The sequence below is a fragment of the Scyliorhinus torazame genome, chromosome 12 (genome assembly GCF_047496885.1).
Source record: "Scyliorhinus torazame isolate Kashiwa2021f chromosome 12, sScyTor2.1, whole genome shotgun sequence".
Classification (NCBI taxonomy): Eukaryota; Metazoa; Chordata; class Chondrichthyes; order Carcharhiniformes; family Scyliorhinidae; genus Scyliorhinus; species Scyliorhinus torazame.
Genome location: NC_092718.1, coordinates 20,909,590 through 20,934,592, shown reverse-complemented (window position 1 = coordinate 20,934,592; position 25,003 = coordinate 20,909,590). Strand labels below are relative to the sequence as shown.

Genomic DNA, 25,003 nt, shown 5'->3' with positions numbered 1-25,003 from the left:
CAGGAGGAGATATTAGGGCAAAGGTCCAAATGTTTGATCGAGGAGTGTCTTGAAAAAAGTAGAGAGGCAGAGATGTATAAGGGGGGAATTTCAGAACTTAGGGTCCAGGCAGCTGAAGGCACAGCCACCAAGCGTGAAGTGTTTAAAATCAGGGAGGCCGGGAGTTGAGGAGGACAGGTATCTCAGGGGCCTACCTTGCATCACAAGAGTGACTAAACTTCAGTACTTCGTATGCTCCAACGCACGGTGGGAAGTTGAGCTCATGAAAGGTGCTATCTAAATAAATGCCATTGATCTGGTGACAAAGGCCAATGCCTTTCTTACCTTGTCCTTCTTTGTCTTGGTCTTCTTTTTCCCTCTCTGCCCATCTTTCTCCTTCTTGAGATCACCCTTCTCCTTGTTCTCCTTGTTGTCTTTCTTCTTCAGTTTTTTCTTCACGGGAGCTCGGTCCAAGCCACCATCCTGCATGGGGAACAAAGCGCCACACCCTTAAATCCAAACTTTTAAACACCGCCCCGATGTTTGGTACCCAACCTTCTCGTACCAGCCTCCCCAAACAGGCGCCGGAATGTGGTGACTCGGGGTTTTTCCACAGTAACTTCATTGAGGCCTACTTGTGACAATAAGCGATTTGCATTTGCACAGCTTCACTTATAGAGTCACAGCAGCACAGATGTGGCCATTCAGCCCCTCCAGCCCTACTCCGCCATTTCATTAGATCATGGCTGATATGATAATAACCTCAAATCTGCACCCCCCCGATAACCTATTACCCCCATGTCTACCAAGAATCTATCCACCCACTTCTGTAAATATATTCAGGACTCTGCTTCCACCACCTCTTCAGGAAGAGAGTTCCAAAGACTCACGACCCTCTGAGTGAAAGCAAATTATCCTCATCTCAGTTCTAAATGAGAGACTCCTTATTTTTCATTAGTGTCTCCTAGTTCTCGATTCTCCCACAAGAGGAAACTTCCTCTCCACATCCATCTTGTCAAAATCCCTCAGGATCTTAAAGTACCCAATTCTTTATTCCCCAATTAAGGGGCAATTTAGCATGGCCAATCCACTTAGCCTGCACATCTTTTTGGGTTGTGGGGTTGCGACCCACGCAAACACGGGAAGAATGTGCAAACACCACACGGACAGTGACCAGAGGCCGGGATCGAACCTGGGTCCTCGGTGCCGTGTGGCAGCAGTGCTAACCACTGCGCCACAGTGCTGCCCTTTAAAGGTGTCAATCAAGTCGCTTAACTGTTCTAAACTCCGACAGATACAAGCCTAACCTGTCGAACCTTCCCGTATAACACAACTCATCCATTCCAGGGATTAAGTCTGATAAACCTTCCCTGAACTGCTTCCAACACATTTACATCCTCCTTTATAAACTGTAAACAGTACTCCAAATGTGGTCTGACCAGGGCCCTGTACAAATGAAGAATAACCTCCCCAATTTGGTATTCAATTCCCCTTGCAGTAAATGATAACATTCTATTAACTTGCCTAATTATTTGGTGTACAAGGCAAAGAAGGCGAATGACTTTGAAACAATGAAGGGAAGTGATTAATATGCATAGATTTGTTGAGTGGAGTGGCGGCGGGCTTTGTATAATGCCAACACAGGAGAGACTGAAAAGTCAAATGTCACACAAGGTTAAGAGTTGCAGTAGCAGGAACACACAAACCGGAGTCAGCAGATTGTGTGGAAAGGAAATCAATAAATGACTTAACTCGACACGGACTCTGGAAGGAATGGAACTAAGGGGTTGACTGGCCTAACCTCATCCGATTTTCCTACACATCTATAACTGTTCTTGTGTCTTGGGGAAAGACAGGTTGATAAATTGCCATGACAATCTTTTCCAGTTACATCTTTCTCACCAGTCAACGTCACGAAGAAGCCTTCATTTAAGCACAGCGACAACTCACCTTCACCTCTCCATCGTCCTCGGAAGCATTGTCGGAAAGCCGAGGGGATGTGATGTCATTGCCCCTTTCGTCCTTCAATCTGGGTGCCTTGTTCTCTTTCTTCACCCTCGGCTTCCTTTTCTTTGGTTTTGTCTATTTGACAAGAAAGTGATTTTCAAAATTCCGGGGGCAACCAAGGTAAGTGAGTTTCCGCATGGAAGCTTGCTCACTGCCCGCAAAGTCAACGTGCAAGATGAACACCCCAAAATAACCACACCCACTTCTGCCTCGGGTCAAACAAAGAGTGCGTTGCGATAAACGGGAGAGCAGAAACATTCTCCGATACACTTTCCATTTGTGCGTCAGCTTGGCTTCATTGGCAGCACAGTCATGCTTGGGCAAGGCGCTTGTGGGTTTAAACTCCACTCCACAACCAATGCGAAATAACTAGGTTGACACTTCATTGTGGTCTTGGAAGGACTGCTGCATCCCTGGAAGTGTCAGACTAGGCGAGATGCTGAATCAAAGCCCTCGTGTTTCCAGTGAATGGTGTAAATCCCTTGGCACTATTTGAAAGACCAGGAAATTAGTCCAGTGACCTCCCCGACATCCACAAATGCCCAAAGCAGATTAATTGACAAATCTTTTTCACGTTTGTGGGATCTTGTGTGTCTGCAAATATATCAGCCAGTGCATGTCAAATACATAAGAAGCCCTTTGAGATCTTTTTGAGATAGTGAGGAAGTGCCACATACATTTTTCTTCGTAACTGTATGGGAAGGGGTAACCTACATAAATCAGAAACCCACATCACATACCAGAGGAGTTGCCTTAACTGGTCTATGGTGGTCTTTATCCGCCACCCAAATTGGCTTCCCCCTAAATGCATCTCTGCTATTTGCTATCTATTAGCCTCATCTATACCATGCGGTAGCGAATCTGTACATTCCTCCCCAGTGCCAGACGACATCTATTTAACTAACCTCCTCTTCCTGCTTCAAAGTATCGTTCTTGATCATGTCTTTCTTCAGGAGTTTGATCAGATAATCAGCTCGTGACTGGAGATGCTTGGCTTGTGGTTTTCTATCAGGGTCATCTGGCAGAATCTGGAGGAGTTAAAACACCCAAGATGTTCAACCAGTTACAGCTTAAACTTCAGGACAAAGATAAACCAATAAAAATACTTGCAATTTTGAAAAAAAAAAAAATACCAAGTGTTCCATGCGTTGTATCTGTGGGCATTTTTATTCCAGTTGAGAAACTATTGGTGAGACCACACCTGGTATAGTGTGCACAGTTTTGATCTTATATGAGGAAGGATGTTCTTGCTATAGAGGGAGTTCAGAGAAGGTTTACTGATCCCTGGGGTGCCAGGGGTGGGGGGATGTATGAGGAGAGATTGAGTCGGTTAGGATTATATGCGCTGGAGTTCAGACGAATATGGGGGAGTCTCATAGAAACCTATAAAATTCTAACAGGGCTAGACAGGGTAGATGCAGGAAGGATGTACCCGAAAGCGGGGGGGGGGGGGGGGGGAAATCCAGCAACAGGGTGGGTCACAGGCTGAGGATACGGGGTAGACCATTTAGGACAGAGATGAGGTGAGGTTTCTTCACCCAGAGAGTGGTGAGCCTGGGGAATTCTCTGCCACAGAACGCAGTTGAGACCAAAACATTGTATGTTTTCATGAAGGAGTTAGATATAGTTCTTGGGGCGAATGGAATCAAAGGATATGGGGGAGGGAAGACAGGAATGCGCTCTTGAGTTAGATGATCAGCCATGATCATAATGAATGGCGGAGCAGGCTCGAAGGGTCGAATAGCCTCTTCCTGCTTCTTTTTTCTACATTTCTATTCAGCTCCCCATGACCAAGTCTGGGTGTAGCTTCCGGGTAAATGGACCAAGATGTCAGAATATGCGCCATTGATTTTCAATTACCAACGTCTTTCAGACATTCTTGCTTTGCACTTCACGGGCAGTAGAAATGCTCAGTCTTTTTAAATGTGGCGCGGCAGCAGTCTCCCTCAACTCTCTACCACAAATACATGGATTTCCAAACAAAACTCTACTCCTGTGAGAGGAAGGGGAGTGGAAAATCAGAGGCATGGACGCTCATGAGGTCTTCATGTGTCTCCTGGTGGTCGGAGTAGGCACAGCACCCGGGGAAATCTGTTACAAGTTCATACCTCAACAGCCCCAAATGCTTCTCTTATTACGATCATGGGAGTGCCCCTTTAAGAAAGGCTTTTGCCTTATCACATGGCTTCAGTGATGTCATTTTTGTGAGTGGAGCTGAGCTGTGGCTGAGAGTTTTTATTAGTTTCGCTTTCCAGGTTTGACTGCTGTGGACTCAGGGAGAAGTATTCTGTTCCTGTCTTTCTATTTTCATTTTAAAGAGACGTTCTAGGAAAAAACCCATTGATTATCGCCACCTGCTTTAGTAACTTAAAAAAAAAGAGTTTGCTTTCCGGAAGGGCTTAAACCTGGTGAGACAGGGTCAGAATCTCTGGAAAAGCCAGCCTTATTCAAGTGAGAATACAGAGTGCTGGGCCACGCCCTCGAAAAGTTTTTTGTTTTTGTTTTGTGGGATTTTGTTTTTGAATTGGAACAGTTAAGGGGGAATTCATTAAGTGCTGTGCCTAGATTACTGTAGCTGTGGGGTATCATTATGTTTGTAATTGATAAAAATTATTGCTGTTTGTTTATTTATAAATGTTAATTAAGTTCTTAGAATAAAGTTTATTTTGATTAAAATGTCTAGGAAGACATTTCAATCACACCTCAAGTGAAGGCTCTTGTGCTCATCCTAGCCAAATTCAACAAAACGTTGTAGGTCAGGTGAAGTCCAGAATACACTTTGGAGTTTTTAAACCCTGGCCCATAACATTACTTTGTGCTTATTCAGACGGGATGTTAATGCTGGTGAGTGGCACACGTTCTCGTTTCAGTTATCCAATTATCAACACCAAGCATTTCCCAAGTTAGTTACAGCACAGGTTAGCCGCTGGGTCAAGTTCCTCCTACCACACGACACACTTCCAGTGTGGCATGCTTCCACTTTCCATGCCAGCCATCTTGTGGCTTCTTGGGACAGCATGCTGGCTGGTTCATGTGGAGTTTGCTCAAACATTCTTCACACAGGACCCGAGCAGCCTGCAAATAGGAGACTACCCAAACCCCCACATCAATCGGGACAAATCTTGAGTTGCATCCCCAGGAGGTTAAAAAAAATCCAGCGTTGAACCAACTACATCATCTGGAGACCGATAAGGCCACCTTTAAGTGGGGAGAGGCCAGCTAGGAACAGACGCTTAATTGGTTCCCCTTTCCAATTGAGCCTGGATACAAAGCAAGCTGCAGATTTATTAAATGGAACGTGGAGTGGCCTACCTTATTGGTAAGCTGTAGATCTGGGTCCATTTTTATCTGCTCCCAGTTGCTATAACCACACTCATAGATCCCTATCAGCAAATTGGAATCCTCCTCCACACCCCAATCTGTATCGAAATGCACAGCTTTCGCAAGACAGGGTAAGCGGTACCTACACAGCGGGAACAGCATGTAAATCACTGCACTTCGCAACAGATCAAACACAAATTGACATTGGGTACGCCGCAATGTCCATTTAATTGCGTCACAAGGGGTCGCTTCAGTCCATCTGTGTGAGGACACTTACTCAATGCACGAAACAAATGATGAGGAAATTGTTAAAAATGCCCATAAACAGAAACCAGAGGGCTACGTTGACCATTCTCCTTCCAAACCCCATCTGGCAAGGCACCGATTCCTTGCTGGGGTGTAGTTCCCCGGACGCCAGCTAACTTCTGGCGTCTCAACTATCCCTGCAGAAGCCTCAAAATTTACATGTTCAGAGGCTGTTTTGGCTGTGGGCCAGCATCACAGCTGACCCCAAACCTGCACTCACCAAGCTCCCACACAATTTTACCCTGAAGCAGCAGGAGGGGGCGGCACCCTCATTGTAGAGTTGGCGGCAACGGGAGCGCTGCATTATTCCCACTTCCTCAAGTTCAGAGGCCAACTCCACTAACTTAAACAATGCCTTGAGATCAGCAAAGTCAGCACATACTAGTTATCAAATGATGAAACGTAACAGTGGGCACATGAGCCCCCTTCAATCTATTTCATACAATAAAATACAATACCATGTTTCCATCCGGTCACACTTATTTATCCTGCAGCAATCTCAGAATTCCGTGTGAAAAGAATACAAAAGCAGCCAATTGGAATCTACAAAGAAGCCTGCCAGGAACAGAAACTAACAAACCAGAATATCTGGTGCATCTTAATTGGCCTCACCGGTCATGCCTTGAAATATGTCCAACTAAACTCTAAATAACAACACCCTGTGCTTATTTTACAGGGATTAGTCATCATGGCAGGGGGTTACAGGGATAGGGTGGGGGAGTGGGCCTAGGTAATGCTGTTCCAGAGGGTCGGTGCAGACTTGATGGGCCAAATGCCTTCTCCTGCGAAAGATGGGGGCGGCACGGTGGCTAGCACTGCTGCCTCACAGCGCCAGGGACCCGGGTTCAATTCCGGCTTTGGCTGACTGTCTGTGTGGAGTTTGCGCTTTCTCCCCGTGTCTGTGTGGGCTTCCTCTCAGTCATAAAATGCGCAGATTAAGTGGATTGGCCATCGTCAATTGCCCCTTAGCGCCCAAAGATGGCTTTGAAGTGATGACATTTTCACCTCAGCCGCAGAATAATGCATTCTACACCACATTGTTTAATGCTTCTATCTTTATTACATCAAACCCTACTGGCGGTAATGTCGCAGAAAATCCACTGTCAGAAAAACAAAGGCCTCATTTATCTCCTGGACCACAAATTATTGAACTCACTTTTTTCGTTCCTCAGGATCGATGGGAATGGCTTTATGTAAAGCCTCAAACTCATCTTCATGAATGAGAATCGATTTGACATTGACCTGGACACCAGAAACCTTGATAGTTGGTCCCCTCTTTTTCCCAGGGCCTTTTCCTGCAGCAAAACGAGTCCAAAGTACAGTGTATGAGCAACGGTTAGAGAACCAGACACAGACATGTTGCTCCCCTCCCAAGCCCGTTAATTACTATCATTATACAATGCTATTGCATTGTTACTTTGGATAGCCTCAATTGTTTCACCTGCAGATTGTTAAAGACCGTGTCTATCGTGTCAATGTGCTGTGAGCATTCCTTCTTAATGTCCGAAATACTTTAATGTGTGCTCTGACTCCATGAAAAAGCAACGCAGCTGATGGGACCCGCTAATTCAAAAGCAAATCTCGGGAACCCCACACAAATAGTGAGCCACACACCCAAATGATAAATATGCTGGTCAATGTTGGGACCTGCATGCAGGAAATGGTTACATTTTGGATAATTTAAAATGAACAGAATGCAAAATGGTGACTGCCTTGAGGATGGCTAAGGGTTGGGACAAACTGGCTCCAAAAAGTAACATGTTCAGTGAGTGAACAGGTTAGAGTGACCCGCAAATAGGGAACTCCAGCCACCCAGAACAGATGAAGCCAGAATAAAAGCAGCAAGGACAGCAGCTGCGACGCAGTTGCACACAACTAAATTCAGCGATGTTTTGCTAATCTGAATATGAATGATGTGTAACACTAAATTCAATCCCAATGCTGCAAATTGCCATGAGCAGTATCATTTGCATGTCCTCATTGGGGCTTATACTTGTGAGTATATAGGCATAAAGCTTGCTTCTAGCCTGTGTGTGAACGGTAGCACAGTGGTTAGCGCTGTCGCTTCACAGTGCCAGGGACGCGGGTTCGATTCCCGGCTTGGATCACTGGCTGTGCGAAGTCTGCACATTCTCCCCGTGTCTGCTTGGGTTTCCTCCAGGTGCTCCGGTTTCCTCCCACAGTCCAAAGATGTGCAGGTTAGGTGGATTGGTCACAATAAATTGCCCCGTGGTGTCCAAAAGTTAGGTGCGGTTGCTGATTTACGGGGATATGTTGGAGTTGTGGGCTTAGGTAGGGTGCTCTTTCAGGGGCCAGTGTAGATTCAATGGGCCAAATGGCTTCCTTCTGCACTGTAAATTCTATGATTTTATGATAGGAAATAGCCAGATGACTAATCTTGTGATAATTAGAGCAGTTTTAACCACAAGGAACTGACCAACCATACGTTACGTTGGCCCCTTATAGCCAGTGATCCTCACCATCCATGCCATGCATCCCTCATGAGCGATGGCAATTCAGGAATAATAATACTAATCTTTATTAGTGTCACAAGTAGGCTTACATTAACACTGCAATGAAGTTACTGTGAAAATCCCCCAGTCGCCACATTCCGGCGCCTGTTCGGGTAAACCTGGGGAAGCACATTCTCCCTGTATCTGCGTGGGTCTCACCCCCAAACCCCAAAAGATGTGCAGGGTAGGTGAATTGGCCACGCTAAATTGTCCCTTAATTGGGGGGAAAAAAAGGATTGGGTACTCTAAATTTTAAAAAAATATATTTTAAAAAATAAAATAAAATAAAGATGGGGAGGCAGAAAACCTTCAAAGATATCCCCCCCCAACCAAATTTTGCTGGGATCTGATTTTCAGTGGAGCCCCAACGTGGCTCTCCAGCCGCCACCTCAAGCTTCTTGGAAATCACGGAAGTTGGAACATGGGAGCAAGGGGCAGACTAAAATTACAGAACAGGCAATGAGAGCTCAGGGTCGAGTTACTCACCCTCAAGCCCAGCGTTTTCTTTTAGCTGCTCTTCAAATTCCTTGAGGGCCATCACACAGCCGTTATGGATGAGTTCACCCAATCGCTGGAGGTCTGCAATGGACTTGTCTACCAGCTCTGCATCGCGAGCAATACCCTCGAGCCTGGGAAAGGACAGAACACTGAATTTCTGTTTTTTTGGAACATTACTGAATTATATCAAAATACAATACATTAACATACTTTATACAATTACAATATCCACTCCAGTCTCAATCCAAAAGTCTCAATGGACTAATTGGTCAGTACACACCTGAGCCATACAGGTGAGGAAGCTACTCGGGTTAATTTGTGGTCTGTATTGAGTTAGCAAATCTGAGTCAGAGCAGTGGTTGGGATTGCTACAACTGGCCTCAGTGTCCTGGCAGTCGTGAAGAAACTATAATCATCTTTTTATTGTCACAAGTAGGCTTACATTAACACTGCAATGAAGTTACTGTGAAAAGCCCCTAGTCGCCACATTCCGGCACCTGTTCGGGTACACGGAGGGAGAATTCAGAATTCTCAGCTGGTACGGGAATTGAACCTGCGCTGCTGGCCTTGTTCTGCATCACAAACCAGCTGTCTAGCCCACTGAGCTAAACCAACTATCAGACCCAGGTTCCAAGTTCTTCACTCTTCAACCCCTGCTGGAATGCAGATGTGTGGTCATCGCAGGAAGACGGCGTTGAGTTTGACCGCGATGCCTCTGTGAGTCAAACACCGTCAACACGCTCAGGTCTGGGTTCCACACCGACATTGGCTACGGGAGGGGCATGACAGGGTAGCTGCTTCACACAAGATTCTTACCTTTATGAAAGAACTAACTACTTCAGCAGAAACCGGGAGATAAATGGATGCGCAAGTATCAAGGACCACGTGCAAAGCTTTGCTGCCGGGATGGGAGAGTGATGGAGTGAGGGAAACAGGAGATAATTAAGGTACAGGACTACACAGAAAGGAACCTTACCTTTCCAGGGGAGCACCAAACTTCTTATAACTCTTGATGAACCTGTAAGAAAATGATAAGTGTAATGGAATTAGCTTCCTTCAAATCCCTTTATTTTTCCCAATTTAGGATTTAACACTAATTAAGCACTTTACAAATCTCCAGATCTATTAAATTCAATCAGAACATGAGGTACATCTAACAGGGTAGCTATTCCTGGCCTTGTCTACCGCAACAACACGTCCACCTACCTCCTGATTTCGGCATCGGTGAAACCGTCCACCATGTCTCTCCGGACTGTCCGGGGACGGCCTCTCCGTTTGGGTCGCTTCTCCTCGTCATCACTTTCCTCCGTTTCGCTCTCCGATCCGGATGATCTCTGCCGCCTTCGCCGTGATCCAGCATCCGAATCGCTGCCATTCGCCCGAGCCTAAAACCACCAGCAACGTTAGGTTAGACACAAGCCTGTTTCTATCCTTTCCCTTTCTGACGTTGTCGACTTCCTCACCGAGTTTCAACATCAGAGGCGACCCTTCTGTACCGCACACCCAAGTGTGCCCACGCTTGAGTGATAGAGCAAGTCATCAGGCTCTTCAGCCACAGGGATGTCACAAGGAAGACTGCGTCTTCACACAGCACAATGAGCTCCAAAATAAATTGTGGAGAATTGATCAGAATTGGGAACATGGTCCAATTTACCACAGCAGAACCAAAGGGTGGTGCGGTCAACTGCGACTCCAATGCAGCTGGGCATCAGCCAGCTCAGCACAGACTGTGGGTCGAGTATGGGGCTCAACTGGTCTGTAGGATGCAGTGGAAGCGACTTCATCTCGGGGGTTATCAGGAACCTTAACCAGTTTCACTCTCAAATATGTGAGAGAGTGGGGAGGGCAACTGAAGACCTGTACCAGGTTTGTCACTGGAAACCTCGCACAATAAAGAGTTTTGTTTGTTTAAAGTCTGAAACTTTTTTTAAAATGTGAAGTTCAGTATCTTCTCTAAAAATATCACTGGAAGAATGTTAGTTCTAGGGAACAGAACACTTTCAAGGGCATCAGCATCAAACACTCCCAGATCAGAAGTAAAGCTCCCTGTCATCCATTTGGACAATGTGCATGGGTTCCAAACTCTCAAGATTGCCTGCATCACACCATCGTAATATTTTTCCATTTCTCACACCAGCCATTCAATGCTCTCCCTCTAAGCAAGACCGTTGATTTCAAATTGTGAGCAAAAGATCACAGAACTATTACAGGCACAGAACTATTACGGGCAACATGGGTTGGATTTGATCTGGGGTCCTGGGCCGAATGTACACGGCATAATCTATCTCATGAGGGATTTACTCCCGTTCTAGATTAAAACTGAAAACTAAACAAATGATATATAACCCAGTAAAGTCAGAACAACAGTTTTACTGGTAGATCAGTGTCCCATCATGAACTGAATACTGCCCACAGTCCCCCAGCTGTTCCAATTTGCCTCACATTTCTGACCAGCATCGACTCTGCACTCACATTCATTCGAAATGTGTGACCAGCAGGAAAAAGGAGAAACGCAACAAAATAGTACCATCATGTTTCAGTCCTTGTTCTAGAGAATGAAAGACACCTGACACGCGCTCACTCTTTCCCGACGGGCACACTTCACCTTTTTAGTTGAACTTCTGCTCCTCGGAAGCATGTAAATATCTTCCAGCTCTTTCTGCCGTGCCGCTTCTTCGATCTTTTTCCACTGATCCTCTGGGATGATATCATCCCATTCCTTAATCTGCTTCTCGTCCACTTCGGGTTCATTCTCCTCCATTGTGGTGAAGTTCGCCACCTGAAATAGGGAATAAGGAACAGCGAGGTCACACATTTCGGCCAGCGCTGCTAGGGGTGCCCACCCCGTCACGACATGGTGCCACCTCCTTCGAGCATGACGCACGACAGTGGCAGCCTGCTGATGGCAGACTGAAGGCTGGGAACATCTGTTAAACTGCCCGGCATCCAACATCAGCATACCATAACGATGAGCTCACGGTACTTCACCAATCGTACCTTGAATTGGGACAGCAGTTCATCTGTCGGACTCACAGATTGTTCATTCTCTCTCGTTTCTGCGAGGCGCAGGATCTCTTCAATGTCCATTTCCTGAAATTGGAGATGTATTTTTACTAGCCAACCACTGACAATGCGGGTTCAAATTAATCTCCCTCCCATCCCTGAAAATATTGACCGGGGGGGTTTAAATAGACGTAAGGCACTTGGTCGCAGTCTTTTTCAGCTGTGCACTTTGACAAAGAGTTTCAACAAGGTGAAACTTGGTCCTATCCTTTCCCCTCAAAGTCTACTCAACATGCACCTTCTGGAGTCAATGGACAGCAAGCAGGAGCAGGAACTCTGACACTCACTCCCCCCCCTCCCCCACTCCAGCCCAGGAATGTAGGGGACCAACTGCAGCACCTTTACCATCACCCCACAAACAGCGACTGATCTGATAATCCTCAACTCCACTTTCCTACCTTCTCCCCAAAACCCTGGATTCCCTTACTAATTAAAAATCTGTCTCTCGCAGCCTTGAACATACTTAGCAACCCAGCCTCTACAGCCCTCTGTGGTAAAGAATTCCACACATTCAATACCATCTAAAAGAAGAAATTCCTCCTAATTTGTGTCTCAAATGGGCGATCCCTTACTTTTGCGATTATGCCCTCTGGTCCTAACCTCCCCCGCAAGGGGAAACAACCTCCCAGTGTAAAATTATGCAGCCCAGGAGGCCATTTGCCCCATTGCAGTTGAGCCTTTCAAGGAACTATCCACTTGATCCCCCGCTCTTCCCCATAGCCCTTCAAAAGTTTCCAATCCATCGGAATCATTTGTGAAAGTTATTACTGAATCTGCTTCCTCCACCCTTTCAGGCAGAGCATCCTAGCTCATCATAACTTGAAACAATCTTGTATCATCTCTCTGGTTCTTTTGTCAATTATCTTAAATCTGTATCCTCTGGTAACCAATCCTCTTGCCATGGAAACAGCTTTTCCTTATTTCAAAACCCGTTGCACAATTTCCAGCGTCTCGAATTATTTCAAAACGCTCAACTGTTCATTTGCTGATGTGAAAATGAATGCCAATTTTTGTTGCACGTTAACAAATGCAATCGAGGCACCAAAAATAAATGTGAAAGCTGCAGAATGCCTCTTAGGTTTTTTTTACATTGACCGAGTTTAGATTCTGCAGTACCTGTGGCTCAGACTCCTCCCCCTCTGGCTCTTTGAAGAGTTCCTCGGCTCCAAACTTTAAAATCGCTGTAAGTTCCTCTTTGTTGAATGGCGTTGAGCTATAAACACAATCATGAATCATTGCAATAATCAGTGCTAGGTCGGCACTGCACAGTGCGGTCAGCGCAGTCGATCTGAGACGTCTTGGAACTTAAAATCATAGAATCCCCACAGTGCAGGAGGCCATTCGGCCCATCAGGTCTGCACCGACCCTCCAAAAGACCACCCTACCTAGGCTACGCCCACATTTTATCCCCGCAACCCCACCTAATCTTTTGGATGGCAAGGGGCAATTGAACATGGCCATCCACCTAACCGGCACATCTTTGCATGCATTTTTCTCAAAGCAGTGGCTCCTTGCCTGGGAATGGTTACCGAGAAGTTTGGGCTCCCTCCAGCATCGCAGTAAGAGATTACCCTGTTCATACAAGACTTACAAACAGGAGGAGTAGGTCATTCAGCCTCTTGAGCCTGCTCGGCCATTCAATATGATGAATGATCGGGTTGTGGCCTCAACTCCACATTCCTTCCTACCCCCTATGCCCTTTGACTCCCTTGTCAATTAAGAATCTATCTAACTCAGTCTTAAAAATATTCAATGACCTTGTCTCCAACACTCTCTGCGGAAGAGAGCTCCACAGAGTCACGACCCTCTGAGTCTTCCCCAGCTCTGATGTGCCAATTGTAAAGACCCACCCTTGTGGTCTCAACTGAGAGAGGCAAAAGCAGCATGAGCGTTGGAACCAAGATGGGATCTTCAAGGTCTCTCTGGCCACAGTCACTTGCAGCTCTCTTTGGCTTAGGGTCATCAGCACCTAGGGATCCATAGACAGGATGAGGAGCAAAGCTTTGATGGTGGCGCGTGGGAGGAAAGAGAGAAGAGACAAAAAGCACATGAAATTGATGTTGCTTACTGTGATGGACGTGCAGAGCTGTCCAGCACTGTCCGCCCGGTGGTGTCCATCCTCTGGATCACGAGATGATCTAGGACCATCTTTTTCTTGGCACGTTCAATGATGTCCTCTTCCACAGTCCCTTTTGTAACCAGGCGGTAAATATTAACCTGAAATATCGAAATTCAAACTGTTTAATCTCGTCAAAGCTTCAGACAGCAATGATATTCACAGTTCAACAGCCTGCACAGGGTAAGAGGGGACTAAAGCAGTCAGAGACCCAGCTCTTAGTCACCGTCTAGTGCAGGAAGAGTGCAGGTGTGTTTGAGCGTGCATCGTCTCTTCGGTTGACATTGGAAGATTATCAAAATTATTTTCTTTTCTTTGACCCTTTTTAAGAGGAACCTGACCCTTGCTTGAATCAGATCCGTGGACATCATTTGGTCTTGAGTCTCAAGCCTAGGTGGTGACTGTCAGCAGTAAAACCAGAAACTTCTGGAAATACTCAGCAGGTCTGACAGCATCTGGAGACAGAAACAGAGTTCAAGTTTCAGTGTCCAGGAGGAAGAAATTTAAGCCGAAATGTTAATTTTGCTTCACTCTCCACAGTTGCTGCCAGACATGTTGAGTAATTCCAGCATTCTCTGTTCATGTCCAGCATCGGTAGTTATCACAGAATCATAGAATTTACAGTGCAGAAGAGGCCATTCGGCCCATCGCGTCTGCACCGGCTCTTGGAAAGAGCACCCTTCCCATGCTCACACCTCTACCCCATCCCCATAACCCCAGTAACCGCACCCAACACTAAGGGCAATTTAGCACGGCCAATCCACCTTACCTGCACATCTTTGGACTGTGGGAGGAAACCGGAGCACCCGGAGGAAACCCACTCAGACACGGGGAGAACGTGCAGACTCCGCACAGACAGTGACCCAAGCCGAGAATCGAACCTGGGACCCTGGAGCTGTAAAGCAATTGTGCTAACGACTATGCTACCTTGCTGCCCAGTATTCTGCTTTTGTTTGGTTGACTGCTCGCATGCTGATCTCACTCTCGGTCTTATTTTACAGCTGTACGCACAAATATGACAGACGTGTGCACGCAGACACAAGGGGCCATTGTAAAGTGATTAAGGACAGGGGCTCCCCTGATCTTCCTCCTCCATAACCCAGGGGTCCGGAAATCAATTCAGGTGGCCAGGTGAGAAAAAAAAAACTATTCCGGTACAGTTCAGGGATTGAATGGGTGATCAATTGGTCTTTATGACCTCAACAGCACTCGGGGGAAGTATTTGCAAGTTAAAATTTCATTTCATGAATATAAAATAAAGCATAAACTAAAACAAGAAACATTCAGATGTAACATCAGCTGAAAACCAATCCAACGTGTATATTCTTGTGAGGCAATTGTTCCTCAACTGGGCCTTGGCAGGCCTGCCCCAACTCCAGGAGGCAGCTTGGATATGGGGGAGGGGGATGAGCAGGATGGACCCTTTTCACATGCTCATTCCAATAAATCACAATTTTCCACCTGCATTTCCCTTTGTAGCAACCCACTGAACAGGAACATAAAAGAGCTGGAAACATTTTAGACATAAACATATTCCATTCAAAATGAAACACTTGCGCAAAGCATCCAGCGAGGAGATGTCTTATAGTAATAGGTTTTCAGGAGTTCATGTTTGCCCCCAAATCAGGTCAGGCATTAACAGTGAGATAGATGTGCTCAAGGGTTGGAGAGTCACCTCAAGTCCCAATGATTACTTTAAACTGGAGAAAAATAGTTGGGCCGAGGAGACTGCAAACCAAACGATTCAAGGCAAATGTCTCCATCTCCAATAGGCAGAGGTTGAAACGGTCATCCATCACTCCAATCTCCCTTCCCACCCCAAGCCCGGCATACAAACTGACCTGCTTCTTCTGGCCTATCCTATGAGCTCGAGCCTGAGCCTGCAAGTCGTTCTGAGGATTCCAGTCAGAGTCGAAGATGATCACAGTGTCAGCGGAGGCCAGGTTAATCCCAAGCCCCCCCGCTCTTGTAGAAAGAAGGAAACAGAAGTCCTGAGGACAGAGATGGAAAACAAGTCAAGAACTAGCCCACACACACACAGGACATTTTTTAATGCAGCGGTTAGAATCTGAAATACATGGCGGAAAGGGTGGCGCAACGTGACTCAATAGTAATTTTCAAAAGCGAACTGGATGAGCTTGAAGATGATAACATTTGAAAGGTGATGGGAAACCACAGGGGAACGCAATTAATTGGTCAACTCCAGGCACAGGTTCGATGAGCTTACTGGTCTCATTCACTCGTCCTATTATTCTACAGGTTCGAGGGCTCATCATGCTTGGAGTATTCTTCCTTTGAGAACCTGGATGAAGGGCTCCGGCCATAGCACTGAGGTTAAATAGCAGGATAGGCGATGTGGGAACAGTAGTGTCTAGTTTCCAACCCTGCAGGAGATGGACAAAACCGAGGGAGGTGAGAAATTCACAAATGCGCGGAAAATGGGAAATACATCGGATCAGGGATTGTCGAGGTGGCCCTCTCGTTTGTATGGCCTCAGCTACAGACAAAGTTCGGGTGCTAGGAAGAGGAAGCGTGCGCAGGGTGGCCTTCTTTGATCATAAAGGGAACAAGGGAAGAAATTTGAGAGGGACAATGGAGTCAAGTGTTTCTGCTGAGAGAGACTGACAGACAGAGACAGAGAGAGAGAGCTGAACTTAAATGAAATAATTCAAGATCAGTTTAGAGTTTCTTTCTTTCGAGTGCCTTTCCGAAAGAAAAGCAATATATCAAAATGAAAGTAGCAGCAAATTGGGCAGGAAGCCAGTTGTGTAGTGCAAGTGCCACGACCTGCAATGTGAGTCTGTGCCAGGCTGACCAATAGCAAATCAACCCTCCCGACTCAAGTTTCCTTCCTGCGAATTCTTGACTCAAAGCAAGAACTGCATGTACTGACCTCCCCCTCAACCATACCGACACAGGACTACGCACATCACTGAAAACTACTGCTAGCATCGAATGTGGTGAAGCCCCTGCTGAATAATATTTACTGATCAGGGGTAGCTCCTGTATAACAAATTAAGAGAAGATAAACTCTTAAATGCTATATTGTGTAGAAGAAGCGATATTCGTTGTAAATTCCTAAGATCTGGTCTGGCGCGGGTATGTTATAAATGATGAAGCAGGTGTCATCGGGAAATTTAAGATGATCAGACAGGAATGTGAGAGTTGGGCGAGGATTCAGCCTCAAACCTGGGATGAAGCAAGCACAGCTTTAGCGAACGACCTCAGAAAGAGCGAGGGATCTCCGAACAATCCAGGAATGAGCAGATTTACTACAGAATCTCAAGAGCGAGTGGGGGGTTTACTAAACAATTCGAGATGAGCTACGGTTTACTGAACCACCCCAGGGTGAAAGAGGGTTTATTAAACAATGCCAAAACAATCAATGGTTCACTATATAATTTTAAACAGTGTCATTTTTTGAGGTTGAAATCAACACTTCCTCACCTCAGATCCTTCTGCATTGAAGTGGTCCAAAGCCTGTTTTCTTAATTCCCCTTTTATAGATCCATCTAAACGCTGCAATAGGATAAAACAGAAACATCTTAACCGTATGCTTGAAGATCAGCCATAAACTCTGAAGTGCAGATATCCCATCTATTTTTATTCTGTTACTCAGTCCAAAAATAATCCTGCTTTAAGAGGCTGTGCTTAGTCAACAGCTACTGAAGGGTGTGCGTCATTGGGCAACCTCACATAGACGAGTTGCCAGACTAGCCACATAAGATACCGACCAAATTTGGCCAACAATTCAGCTTTGCTGTCTACAGATATTCTCCACAAACCTGCAGTCATTAAAGTGATAATGGGCAAGAGCAAGGTGGTGGAGCAGGCTCATCTTTTGACTTTTTGCCTTTGAAACCCAAGTTAAAAATCAGTCCAGATGGTAGGCTTTTCTATAAGAGTCTGAGGTGGAGTAAGCCCCAGCTCCCACTGTGCCCCCCCTCCCCCTCCCCCCACCCCAAGTCCTGGCATTTAATCAAGATTTGTTTTGGACATTTAATCAAGATTTGTTTTGGACCTGAATTAACAACAATGAATCATGTCTCTCAAGGTCATCACCAGTGGGTCTCTTGTTGCTCGTCAGAAAGTCAGGGTGAAAGTAAATTTGCATCAGCAAGCACGAAGGATGCTGTAGGTGGAGATCCTACCAACTGTCCTGGCTTGAGACAATTCACACCTCTTTAATCTGTGGTTATCCCTCTCTCCAGTTGCTCCGTCTGGACCTGTAGACTTAATTACCTGCGAAGACTCACATTCAAAGTATCGTCTTGCACCTTTGACTTTGTCTGTATTTATGTTTCTGGAACTCACCTCTTCATTCACCGGAGGAAGGAGCAGTGCTCCGAAAGCTAGTGATTCGAAACAAACCTGTTGGACTTTAACCTGGTGTTGTAAGACTTCTTACTGTGCTCACCCCAGTCCAACGCCAGCATTTCCACATCGTATTATAGAGAGGGGAACCTTCAACTTCAAGGGTGCAGCTGTAAGCATGACAGTGCCACAGAATGCTGATGTGCAAGTATGGATCCTCCGCACCGTACAGGACAAATGATGCGATTGGTTCTGACACAAGGCCTGATGGGTGACTCGGGCGCTGGCTGGAGAGCCTCGTTTAGGGCAGGCCCGTTGTATATTGCTCCACTTACGTACTTGAGCAGATAGCAGGAGGCCGTTGCCCGGGATCAGGACCAAGCGGGGTGGAAATCCCACCTGCCAAGAGCTGCCAGAACTGCACCATTATCGGGGAGTTTGTGGCCGCCGCCTGTACAACATCAGACCAAGGCTGAGGATTGTCGCTGGATTCCTGGCCAGAGATGAGTGATGGCGGGGTGGGCTTTGACAGCAAGGGTGGGGGCAGCAGCTCTCAAGTGGGGAAGTACCAGCTCACTGCCCCTCCACAGACCACCCCTTTCTGATGCCGGGTCCCTTGGACAGGCTCAGAGTGCCTTTGGATGAGGGGTCACACTTGGAAGCCTGCAAGAAACCCCGAATGATTCCATTCAGGGCAAGCCCCCTGCCAGTGGTGCCAGGGTGAGGCCCTTAAGAGGGCACATAAGGGCCCCAATTGGTAGTGGGGGCAGGAAGGCCATCCATGGGTGGAGGAAGGAAAGGGGAAGGATCTGCAACTGTTACCCTGGTGCCCGATTAAAATCTCCACCACGAGAAGGCACAAGATTCCATCCTAGGTGTATAAAACAAAAGGGTAAATTTTTCTGTCTGGCCCGATGCAGGAATCGTTGCTGGTGGGACAGACAGTTTGATGGATAACTTAAAGGCCCGTTGACCTCAGGAAATTTCCAGTCTTGGGACGGGTGCAACTGGAAAACAACGCCCCAAATGTTCCATTCGCCTGCAACAACATCCCTCACCATGACGAGCAAAAAGAGCGCTTGCAAGTGAATCGCAAATGTAACAAAATTTGGAAACTTACTGTGGTCCATAAGTAACACAACTCTAAATCGTCTGTCAAAACTCTGAATGGTTCAATATCTTATTAACATTCCTTCATTCCCCACCAAGCTCACCTGGAATGGGTAGTGTTTGATGGTCAAGTATTCAGCAAGAATATCCAACATTCGGACCATCTGAGAGAAGATAAGCACTCGGTTTCCTCTTTCCCGAAGCCTGGTCATCAGCTTATCCAGCAGAATCAGCTTGCCACTGCTCTTGATCAAGTTCTGCAGCAGGGGTAAAAGAAATTCCACGTGTTGAGAAACTGATCAATTCGTCCCACACTTTGTGATTTTTTTCTACCAGCCAGTTAATACTGAGGGGAGGGGTGTGGGGAAGAGGATTACTCAGGTGCTGGGTATAGCGCAGCTCTAAATATTTCATTACCCAAAGAAAAAAATTGATGAATTTAACATGTTCAAATGTATAGGGAAAGTTTTCACCCTCAATTACACGGAAACAGCAGGTCACGGATCCCCACCAGCCTGTTCTGCCATTCAATTGTATCATGGTTGATTTGCATCTTAATTCCATCGAGCAAAGGAAGTGAGGAACTTAAAAGTTTTTAAATAGTACACTACGAAGATTTCGCTTTTGAACAGAAGAACTGAGACTTTCTGGCACCCGAGAGATCAAAGGGATTCGGTTCAATTGGTTGGCTGGTGGCCAATGGATTGGCTAAGGACTGTGTTCTGCCCGGCAACAGACAGTGATTGGGTTCAGCCAGGTGGGGGGGTTTCAGAGGACCCAGAAAGAGGAAGTTCCTGGACACTGAGTTTTTTTTTAAACCCCTCTGCGTTTGTCTGTCTTGTGTGTGCAGAGGGTGGGATGAGTTGAAGAGGAGGGGTTAAGAATTAAACAATAGTTAACCAGTTGTATTTGCTGCCTATTTAATTTTAGTTATTGTTACTAATAAAGCACGGTAGCATTGTGGATAGCACAATTGCTTCACAGCTCCAGGGTCCCAGGTTCGATTCCGGCTTGAGTCACTGTCTGTGCGGAGTCTGCACATCCTCCCCGTGTGTGCGTGGGTTTCCTCCGGGTGCTCCGGTTTCCTCCCACAGTCCAAAGATGTGCAGGTTAGGTGGATTGGCTATGATAAATTGCTCTTAGTGTCCAAAATTGTCCTTCATGTCCAAAATTGCCCTTAGTGTTGGGTGGGGTTACTGGGTTATGGGGATAGGGTGGCGGTGTGGACCTTGGGTAGGGTGCTCTTTCCAAGAGCCGGTGCAGACTCGATGGGCCGAATGGCCTCCTTCTGCACTGTAAATTCTAAGAAAAGTTAATAGTGTTTCAATTTTCAAACCTGGTGACTGCAGTTATCGGGCAGCCAAAGACCTCAGGTATTTAAAAAAATTAAGTTAATTTCAATTGTATTGAGACTCTGGGTCAAGTGGGGATGGAATTGACCGCGCACTAGCCCAGGGGGTCAGTCTGCCAGCTTTGCCTTAAAAATATTCAATGACTGCTTCCACCACCTTTTGAGGAAGAAAGTTAGCGATTCACCACCCTCAGGAAAGGAAATTCTCCTCATAAGACCATAAGACATAGGAGCAGAATTAGGCCTCTGCCCATCGAGTCTGCTCCACCGTTCAAACATGGCTGACATTTTTATCATCCCCATTCACCTGCCTTCTCCCCATAACTCCTGGTCCCCTTATTAATCAAGAACCTATCTATCTCTGTCTTAAAGACACTGAGTGGTTTGGCTCCGTCTTAAATGGTTGGCACCGTATTTTTAAACAGTGACCCACTAATTCCAGCAACCTGGGAAAGAATGAGGTGGAGGAGATGATGACGCAATGTGTCCTGATTTGCACTACAGGGTTACTTACATAGGGAAGAAGAAACTGGAGGACAAGAATAATTAGAAACCATCGAGAGACGTGGAATGAAGAGAATTGCATTTATACAGCATCTTTCACAACCTCAGGCTGCCCTATAGCGTTTTACACGCAATGAAATACATTTGAATGCAGTCACTGTTGCAATGTAGGAAATGTGGTATCCAATTTGCAATAATTTGCACCCACAAACAGCAATGTGATAATGACCAGATCATCTGCTTTGTTATGTTGATTTAGTAAACCTTGACCAGGACACTGGGGAGTAACTCCCCGAACCCTTGCTCGAAATAGTGCCAGAAATAGTGCCAGTACCTCCACCTATGAGGGCAGGGAGCCTTTGTTTAACAAAGGGTGACACCGTAACAGTGCAGCACTCCCTCAGCACTGCACTGTAGTGTGCACCTGAATCTCTTTCTGCTCAAATGCTATCAGCTGAGCCAAGGCAGACACATTTACCTCAGTCATATTCATAAATTAGAGAATTGGAGGAAAAACTATCGAAGGAACAGAAAGCGGCCATTCGATTCATCGAGCTTACTGTGCCATTAATTAGATCATGGCTGAACGTCTACCTCAATGTCACTTTTCCGCACTATCTCCATATCCCCGATGTCATTAGTCTCCAGAAATCTATCTATTTTGGTCTTCAACATGCTCAATGATCGACTTCCACAGCCCTCTGGAGTAGAGAATTTCATAGATTCAGCACCCGCTGAGCGAACAAATTCCTCCTCATCTCTGTCCCAAAGGGCCCACCCCTTATCCGGAGATTATGTCCTCTGGTTTTAGGCTCACCAGCCGGAGGAAAACATTTTTATCTATGCCCTGCGGGAATTTTTGTTCAATTTCAATGAAGTCACCCCTCATTGTTCAAAACTCGAGGGAATACAGAACCAATCTCCTCAAACTCTCCTCATGAAACAATCCTGCCACCCCAGGGATTAGTCTGTTGAATCTCCGTTGCACTCCCTTTACCAAAACTGTACACAATATAGGAGGTAAATGTCATAGAATTTACAGTGCAGAAAGAGGCCATTCGGCCCATCAAGTCTGCAACAGCTCTTGGAAAGAGCACCCCACCCAAGGTCAACACCTTCACCCTATCCCCATAACCCACCAACTCCATCCAACACTAAGGGCAATTTTGGACACTAAGGGCAATTTATCATGGCCAATCCACCTAACCTGCACTATCTTTGGACTGTGGGAGGAAACCGGAGCACCCGGAGGAAACCCACGCACACACGGGGAGGATGTGCAGACTCCGCACAGACAGTGACCCAAGCCGGAATCGAACCTGGGACCCTGGAGCTGTGAAGCAATTGTGCTATCCACAATGCTACCGTACTGCCCTCCCAGAAGGCTCGATCGTGGAGAGATTTGCTGAATACTCGTGGCAACGAGGAGGAAACAAGTGTGTGCGTCTGACGGAAAACAAGAGTGGGAAGAACAATTTCAACAAATGAAATATGACATTTACTGTGGTTGACGGCACTTCCAGTTGGGTGATAACCAGGGACGCTGAGGATAAATGAAAAGGTAACGTAAATAAGCAACATTGCCCGTGCTTAGGTTCTCTTTTCTGAAACACCTTTAAAGGGCGTGCGTGATTCAGTACACCAGTGACAGAGAGTTCGGAACAAAAAGGTTTCACCCACCTGCAGCACTTCCTGGCTTGTCAGGTTCTCATTCTCCTCGCAATGTTTGACCAAGTAGCAGTGATTGCAACATTTCTTCAGCTCCATCATGATGTTGAGGAAGCTCGATGAAGACCCCCTGGTTCCCTTTGTGAGCGCTTTGTAATTTCGCGTCAATATCCACCTGTATCAAGAGAGATCGTGAGTACTCGGCCACGATTAAACTGCAGCACCAGTTCCCCATTCCGCACGCTGCAGCCTCACCATAACCAACACTCTGCGACAAGGAAAAAGTCTAACGGATGCATCAAATCCATTCCATCCAGAGTTCATGCATGATTATTCTGTCATGGGCTCTTCCTTCGCCTCCTGGATACCTACCCTTACCTCACTGGGGTGCAAAATATTCCAGCAGTTCTGTTATTCTCAATCCTACTTCCAACCAAAGTAGATACCGCAGCCTTTTAACATATGAACTTCTCTTACATGACATCGTACAGATCCACTATCCTGCGTCATTACTCATCTCACTTAATGCTATGAATTTTATACTCATCCTAGTTAAGTGGTTTTCCTTCCCATTCCTGCACAGTCACCTCTGGTACCCCTCTCCTTGGCCCCCCTCCTATTTCTCATCTGCACACTTCCGCTGGGTGATATCACTCAAAAACTTGGTGTCAGTTTCCACATGAATGCTCACAATATGGAGCTCTATCCCGCCTCCACCTCACTTCTGACCTTTCCATCACCTCAAATCTGTTCAACATCCATAACTGGATGAACAGAAATTTTCTCAAATTAACTGCTTGGAAAACAGAACCCATTGCATTTTGTCCGAGTCACAACTTCTTCCTCTTGCTCCTCATTCTGTTCCTCGCCCTGGCAACTGTCGAGACTGTACACAACTTTGGTGCTACATTTGAAGGTGAGCTTTGGATCATAAGTCCACACCACCATCAAGATGCCTTGTTCCCCTCCCATAACATCGCCCTGCCCCTGCTGTAGCTTAACTGCTGCTGAAACTCTCATCTGTGTCTTTGTTACCTCTAGACTTGACTATTTCAACTCATTATTGGCTGGCCTCAATAGACCAACCCTGTGCAACCCCGGGGCAGCACGGTAGCAGTGGGTAAGCACTGTTGCTTCACAGCTCCAGGGTCCCAGGTTCGATTCCCGGCTTGGGTCACTGTCTGTGTGGAGTCTGCACGTTCTCCCTGTGTCTGTGTGGGTTCCCTCCAGGTGCTCCGGTTTCCTTCCATATGTCCCGAAAGACGTGCTTTTAGGTGAATTGGACATTCTGAACCCTCCCTCTGTGTACCCGAACAGGCGCTGGAATGTGGCGACTAGGGCCTTTTCACAGGAACTTCATTGCAGTGTTAATGTAAGCCTACTTGTGACAATAAAGATTATTATTATAAGCTTATAGCCATTCAATACTCTTGTCCCAACTTGAATATTGTCCTGCTGACTCATCGCCCCAGTGCCCTCTGGCCTACATTAGCTCCTAGTTGAGCAGCACCTCTACTTTAAAATTCTCCACCCTCATCTTCAAATTTCCATGGCCTTTCCCATCCTATCTCTGGAATCTTCTTCAGCCCTACAGCCACCCTTCGAGCTATCTACGCCAATTCCAATCTGGAGCATTCCCACGGTAGTGAAGCTGTGACCAGTATCTGAAACAGTGGCGAGTGGGCCGCATTAGTGGCCCTCCTTCATCTCGGTGAGCCGCAAGATTGAAATCAGACTTGTTTACCCCATGAATAAGATGAAATACCCTTTAAAAGACATTGACAACATTTAAAGGGCAGATACATGAATAGGGACGGTTTAGAGGAATATAGGCCAGATGCAGGTAAATGGGGTCAGCTTGGGTGGGCTTTTTGGTTTGCATGGACCAGTTTGGGGTGAAGGGCCTGTCTCCGTGCCGTAGATTCCATGACATACTTTTAATACATGTCAAATATTTCATAATGAGTTACAGAAAATGCGTAATCAGTTATTTACATAGAATTTACAGTGCAGAAGGAGGCCATTCGGCCCATCGAGTCTGCACCGGCTCTTGGAACGAGCACCCTACCCAAGTCCACACCTCCACCCGATCCCCATAGCCCAGTAACCCCACCCAGCACTAAGGGCAATTTTGGACACTAAGGGCAATTTATCATGGCCAATCCACCTAACCTGCACATCTTTGGACTGTGGGAGGAAACCGGAGCACCCGGAGGAAACCCACGCAGACACGGGGAGAACGTGCAAACTCCG

The 25,003-nt window shown here is 46.4% G+C and overlaps 1 protein-coding gene across 4 annotated transcripts in view; it reads right to left on the bottom strand.

Moving 5' to 3' along the window:
• The window catches only part of chd2 (chromodomain helicase DNA binding protein 2), a 104,006-nt gene that overhangs the window by 13,953 nt on the left and 65,050 nt on the right, over window positions 1–25,003 (bottom strand). For 3 of the 4 annotated variants that reach the window (XM_072470515.1, XM_072470516.1, XM_072470517.1), the window contains 16 exons: window positions 22,763–22,925; window positions 19,332–19,484; window positions 17,251–17,322; window positions 15,645–15,794; window positions 13,756–13,904; window positions 12,804–12,900; window positions 11,622–11,714; window positions 11,230–11,403; window positions 9,831–10,009; window positions 9,601–9,642; window positions 8,613–8,755; window positions 6,770–6,908; window positions 5,299–5,449; window positions 2,892–3,014; window positions 1,930–2,061; window positions 325–462 (listed from right to left, as the gene is read on the bottom strand). In XM_072470515.1, the coding sequence (XP_072326616.1) occupies window positions 325–462; window positions 1,930–2,061; window positions 2,892–3,014; window positions 5,299–5,449; window positions 6,770–6,908; window positions 8,613–8,755; window positions 9,601–9,642; window positions 9,831–10,009; window positions 11,230–11,403; window positions 11,622–11,714; window positions 12,804–12,900; window positions 13,756–13,904; window positions 15,645–15,794; window positions 17,251–17,322; window positions 19,332–19,484; window positions 22,763–22,925 (2,098 nt within the window). Of the gene's footprint in view, window positions 1–324; window positions 463–1,929; window positions 2,062–2,891; window positions 3,015–5,298; window positions 5,450–6,769; window positions 6,909–8,612; window positions 8,756–9,600; window positions 9,643–9,830; window positions 10,010–11,229; window positions 11,404–11,621; window positions 11,715–12,803; window positions 12,901–13,755; window positions 13,905–15,644; window positions 15,795–17,250; window positions 17,323–19,331; window positions 19,485–22,762; window positions 22,926–25,003 lie in introns of those variants that run through there. The other variant, XM_072470518.1, reaches the window with a different exon arrangement.